The 6,053-nt window shown below is 48.8% G+C and overlaps 1 protein-coding gene across 1 annotated transcript; it reads right to left on the bottom strand.

The window, feature by feature from the left end:
- Positions 1 to 304: 304 nt before the first annotated feature.
- On the bottom strand, positions 305 to 5,190 carry OTOP2 (otopetrin 2). The gene is made up of 6 exons (XM_009879579.1): positions 4,785 to 5,190; positions 4,464 to 4,600; positions 3,738 to 3,796; positions 2,930 to 3,063; positions 1,596 to 2,479; positions 305 to 475 (listed from the first exon to the last, which is right to left on the bottom strand). The coding sequence occupies exons 1-6, from the start codon at positions 5,188 to 5,190 to the stop codon at positions 305 to 307; spliced, it is 1,791 nt and encodes a 596-aa protein (XP_009877881.1).
- Between the last annotated feature and the right edge of the window lie 863 nt (positions 5,191 to 6,053).

Here is a 6,053-nt window from a genome sequence, read left to right on the forward strand (position 1 = left end):
GAACCAAGGCTAATTACCGCGATCCTACTCTAGACACCTTCCTTTTTTTTTTTTTTTTTTTCCCCTTTAAGCTTTAAGAACTTCAGGCATACACACGCACGTCCACACACAAGTAGCAAAAATAAAATCTGGACTATGTTTGGATGATCTTCACTGACAGTTCATAAATGCCCCAGCACTGCAAGGGGATGTGATTCAGGGAGTGCTGGGGACCCCTCAGGATGTCTGGGCAGTCTCCCAGCCCCGGGGTAGGAAGAAGGTGGATTGGTTGAGGAGGATCTCATCTTCCTTACAAGAGAGTTCTTTAGGACATGATGTAGACCTCCAACAAACTGGCCACTGCATGCATTCGGTAGAAGATCCCAAAGGGCAGGCAAATGTCCACGATGGCCGGCCACATGGAGTCGCCATAGAAGTTCAGTTCTGTATCATTGTCAAACTGGGGCCGGGCACCAAACGCTGGCATGATCCAGAGCTGTTGGAGAAAACAGGAGAGTAACAGTGCCATGAGAAAGGTGTGCAGTACAGTAAGCACCTGCAATCACAGCTACCAAGAGGTGGGGAAAGAACGACCTTCTGAGCATGGGACCAACGCCAGGAGCCTGTGTTTGCGTTAGATCAAGTATGATCTAGTGTTGTACCCTGGGACTCGTTTAGATTTGTGCTTAAAGACAGGCTTGAGCTGAGGGCTGAAGCACTCACCAGGGGAAGAACTTGAGCACGTTGTGTGTTAGCATGAACCTGGCCTGTTCAAACTCTTTGGATGGAGCGAGCATGGGTGGTGCTGACCTGGCAGCAGCTTGGTCTCCCCGGGCTCAGTTGCGTATGTTGAGCTCAGAAGCCCAGCCAGCGTGTGTATCTGGTTGCATGGGGGTTGTGAGCCCATTCTTTGTGAGCTTATGTGTAAAATCGGTTCGAGGACGTGATACAACTGACTAGCTGAAGATTTGGAGGGTCTCTGGAGACGTAATGTGTGCTTCACTTCTTTGGAGGTGCAGCTACGTTTCTTTTGCAGGGAACTGCAGTCCCTTGGCTGCTCATGGAAGTGGAAAACCCATCTGAAGTTGTCAGTGCCCAGTTTTTCCTCACAGCAACTGGGATCAGGGTTTGGACTCCAAGGCCATGGGTTTTGAGAAGAGTCATGCTGCTGTTTCTCCAGAAAACCCAGCCTTCACCCCAGGTATTTGTCACTTTACACTCTTTAAACTCTTTCTTAGGGTGTGTAAGAGAAGAGTTTGATGTGTTTTATTGCTTTTAATAAGCTATTCTACATATCCGCTAACACCCAATGCAAATACTGAAACTGATTCTTCTCTTTTACCCATCGATTTTATTTTCTGACATTCTGGTGATAAGTGACAGCCTCTGTCACCGTAGCCTAAAATGTCTTAACTCCGGGGCAGTTGCTCTTACTTTCAAGTGACAAAGGAATCGCAGCTATCAGCACGCACTGATAAGTGTGCTCCCTGTATATTGGAGGCACAGGAAGGACTGTTTTTGCGTGGGCCATGTCCTTTCCTTCACAGATGCTTCTCCCTTGTGCTTGTCTCCCTCTCCCCCCGCCCTGCCAAACTCTGCTCTCTGCATGTACTCACTATGATGTTGCTCAGCAGGAGGAACATGGAGATCTCCCTTAAGAACTTCCTCCTCCAGTTCATCTTCTTGGGGGCGGTGAGGGACCGCACGAGGTCAGAAGGATGGATGGCTTCAGCGGCAGTGCTAGGTGCCAAGGTGCTGCCACTGTCAGGCACACGGAGGGACACTGCATTGATGTTGACGAAGGTGAGTCCATAGAGATCCTTCTGGTGAGAATCATGCTTGTGGTCTTCTTTGGGGGGTTGCCGATGAAGGCCTTCAATAATGAAGATGTTCTGGAAGGTGTGCTGGGCAATCATTAGGAGGGCATAGGTGAGGTTGAGTGCGCTGATAGTGTCCCTTGGTGTGCTGGCTACAATGGCCACAATGGAGTAGTAAGAAATAGCGTACTGCCCCAAGGCTGCACCCATCAGCAGGGCCACGTCCAAGGTCCTGGTTGGGTTCTTGTGCCGATCCATGTCTCTCTTGTCAAACCGGTAGATGACAGAACCACCAATACAGACAAGAGACATCAGGCCCAGACAAACAATGTTGAAGATGTAGTACATGGTGAGTGCTTGGCTCTTCTTGCTGGATTCAGTGCTGGAATTTACCTGCACCTCGTAAAGAATAAGGACTCCCAAACCACTCACCAGAATGATGAGGCCCAACACGATGCCTACAAAGAAGGTCCTTCGGAAAAGCCTGAACTTCAGGCGCTGAATGTGGTGGGAGTGATGCTCTATGAAGCGTCCAACGTTCTTCCACATGACATAGACCATGGCAGAGGCAAAGAGACTATACTCAATGTTAAAGGGGTACAGCCAGAAGTAGCCGTTCTTGAAGATCTGGCAGATTTGGCTATTGCAATTGCATTCTTCAGCTGAGCTACTTCTCATTCCCGCTGAAACAAGAGAAAAACACATAGATGTAGTGGTATCAAAACAAGGAGCCAGCACTTCTTAGCAGCCCTGAAGAACTGGATACATAGTCAGTGAAAAACAAGACCAAAGACAGAAGAACACGTGACCATTTTGAAAACAAGGACACTTCAACCTCAGCTTTCTGCTGCTCGTGTTCTTTCTGAAGTAGTTAGGTGGCAGGTTAAACCTCTCTTTTTCCTTCCCCGCTTCATTCCCATCCCATTTGTACAGACCCTTCCACCTTCTGACTCCTCTGTGCTACAGGCTAAGAAATGAACACTAAGACCTGGTTTTTCACGTACCAGCTCCGTTAAAGGACCCTTCAGCTCTAGACAGGCCTTCTGAAAAGGGTTAAAACCTGACCTGCAGAACAATTTCTAACTCTTACACTCCCTCCCTGGGCCAGATGGCTCCACAAATGGGCAGATTACCTTTCAGGAACCATCTGAAGATGTCCTCTGTCATGTTCTTCTTCAACTTTGAATGCGCTTTGTGAACAGACTCATCTGTCACTGCTGACATCCACACCGCTAAGTTTGTAGTCAGTGTTAGCATCAAGCCACACCTGCAGAAGAAGAAGAAAGTTGATGAGATTAAAGCAATAGCTCTAGGCTGTGTTGCTCCGATCCGTGGTATAGATGTGTGTGTGCTCAGCGAGATGGTGGGAGCTGCCTGAAGTGGTGCAAGGACTCTCGTGGTCGAGGCAAGAAATCCTGACCTTTGCTTTGCTGCTCTCGCTCTCTTCCTATTTTTTTTTGTCCGTGCTCATGAGAAATAGCAAGGCTTGATTCCTCTTGTTGATTTTGGAAGAGCTTCTCAACAGTGAATAGATTAATAGGTCTGGATTGGTCTCTAGCAGATCCGGTCTTGCAAAAGCGAGCAAGATCTTGTTTTAGCCTGAGGCTTGCCCACTGCATTGTTGTCTTCCCCAGGGAAGCAAAAGTCAGCTATGAATCATTTTATTTAATGCTAATTATTTATTTAATACTAATCTGCTTTGAGTAATGCTTGTATTCTTGAACTGAAACCCAACCCTGCTAGATCCACAGGTCACGAACCTCAACTGCTTTGAGCTGGGATCTAGGGCTAGCTGGAGACTGAGCAGGTTTAGTTTTGGCCAGCATTAAGGGAGACGGGATTATCCCCTTGTTGCACCTTAGCTTTGCGAGAGAGTGCAGTGGGTTTGCGGTGGCCCAGGTGTTCCGGGCCAGCGGGATTCAAAGAAGCAGCAGTGCTCACCTGGTAACGTTCAGGTGTACGTGGACGCAGTCTTTGGCAGAAATCCACAGGAAGTATGTCTGGCAGAGGCAAGAAAATAAGTTGTTATTTCCAACAAAGCAATAAAGCAAATCACATCGCTCTGCAGTTGGGAGCTCCCCGCTCAGCAGAGAGCGAGCTGGAGCCTCTTTCACTTGAGTCCATCTACATCCAGCCTACTAGCACATAATCTTGTCCATTTGCTGGATATGGTCTGTTCTTTCTTTGCTCCTCCTGCCCTGTCCCACTGCCACCGCTCTGCCCACAGCCAACCCCTCTTCCTGTCTAAATTGTCCCTATCTGACCTCTTCCCTCCCTGCTATTGTCCCAGAGGAGGAAGTCCTCTGTGCAGGACTTCAAACTGCAAGGCAGTCCCTGCCCTGACTGTCCTCCTCCCTCTCCTTTCTCCATGGGAAAGGAGACATGGCTGGATGGGGGCTGCTTAGAGTTTGTGACAAGCTACCCTGGCATAAGCCAAAATGTCACAGGATAAGAACAAATTTAAATCAGTGCCTTAAAGTGAGTTGCCACAGCTGGAAGTTGTTGTGGTTGCAGGGAGGAGATATTTGCTGGGGCTGGAGGTGGGGGGGCGAGTTAAGCCACTTGTGTTTGCTGCAGGGAGAGTTGAACTATGTTCATGAGACCAGAGCTCCATCACCTGGTGGCTCTGTCTCTCTACCCCTCCCCGAGAGAGAACAACCATCTCACCTGGACCACCAGGAATATCGCTTGCACGATGGGGTAGATTATTTTGATTGCAGACAGGCAGCTGTAGAAGCTCGAGTAATATCCTATTTTGAACACATCCATGACAAGGCTGAAAATGGCAAATAGGATCAGGCCTCCTGTTGAGGAACCAAAATACCTGTGGTTGGACAGATGTATGCACATGTGCGCTAATGCAGTTATACATTATAACTGATATACTGCATAATAACTGATATTATGATACTGATATAATAACTGGTGCCCCCATGAACTGTCCACCCTGCATCTCACCTCCAGCCCTAACCCCCTGAGAGCTCCTACCTCTCAGCCAGATGGGCCCAGCGTGGGAGTCTTTGCAGAGGATGGCATCTGGGCACCGGGAGGTGCCGACGAGGTAGAAGATGATCCATATGATGACTATCAGCATCATGACAGTCAGCCGGAAGAAGACGTCGTAATCGTGCACGGCAATCTTCTCAAACGCCCCGCTGCTCACCAGCGTGCAGGCCAGCAGGGCCAAGTGCACGGCCAGCAGGATGGAGAACATGCGGCCGCCCTTTTTCCACACTTCCTTGGAGGCAGGCATAGAGGTGGGCTGATGAGGCTGGTGGCCGAAAGACGCTAGCTGGCTTGAAGCCAGGCTGGCTTTGTCATCCTTGTGTCCGCAGCCCATGCTGGAGTTGGGGTGTCTGATCTCGCTGTCCTTCCGCACGGGCTCTTCGGTCATGGTTCAGCTAATGCCTTAGCTGAGGGTTAACGCTGTTGGGAGGAGAGCCCCACGAATGAGAGGCGTCACTTCATTTTGAATAGTCCAGGGTTGGACCAAAGCAGGACATGTGATGAGGAGGAGAGGACGTATCAGAGGAACGGGGAAGGCTGAGACAAGGAGCGCAAAAAGAGGGATGAGCTCATTTTCAACGTTTCTCTACCCGCTTCCCTGAAGGCTGTATTCTTGCTTGAGATGCTTTTGCTTGGGGAGATCCCAGGTCAGTTTAAGAAAGCATGCCTAATTTCTCACGCAACGTTTAGGTGTTTATTGATGCAAGATATTGGAAAAGCACCAGAAAAGCACCTACAGGATCAAATATCCTGGGGCAAATGGCCAATGTGGTTTGATTTCTAAATGTCAACCACTAAACATTCTGAGAAAGTGTCATACTTCCTGGCTAGAGAACAGGTAAGAAAGCCCTGGGAATCTTTGGATTCAAGGTTTATACCGGTCAGGATGTAAACTATTTCCGCTGCCACTCCCTCTAAAGCCCCTCACCTGTGCCAAGCTTGGGACTTCATTGATTCTCAATGAAAAACCTGAAACAAAGCAAATTAGCTATTCAAACAAAGCCAGTCCACCAACCTGGTTTGCTGTCTGGAATCCAAATCTCTGCTCTTGCCAGGCTGTTGGAGGACTTTCCCTCTTACTGCAGCTTGGTCAGCCGACAAATTTATACCCGTTGGGATGTCTCTGTGATTTATACCATGTCTGGAGCTGGCAGCAGTGCTTCATGGGCTTCTCAGAGAAACTCATGTGATCCATTTTGTGCAATAGCTGATTTTGGGGAAGCAGGAGAGAGATGAGGAGATAAAGGTTAT

Source organism: Charadrius vociferus, unplaced genomic scaffold (genome assembly GCF_000708025.1).
Source record: "Charadrius vociferus isolate BGI_N301 unplaced genomic scaffold, ASM70802v2 scaffold260, whole genome shotgun sequence".
Taxonomy (NCBI): Eukaryota; Metazoa; Chordata; class Aves; order Charadriiformes; family Charadriidae; genus Charadrius; species Charadrius vociferus.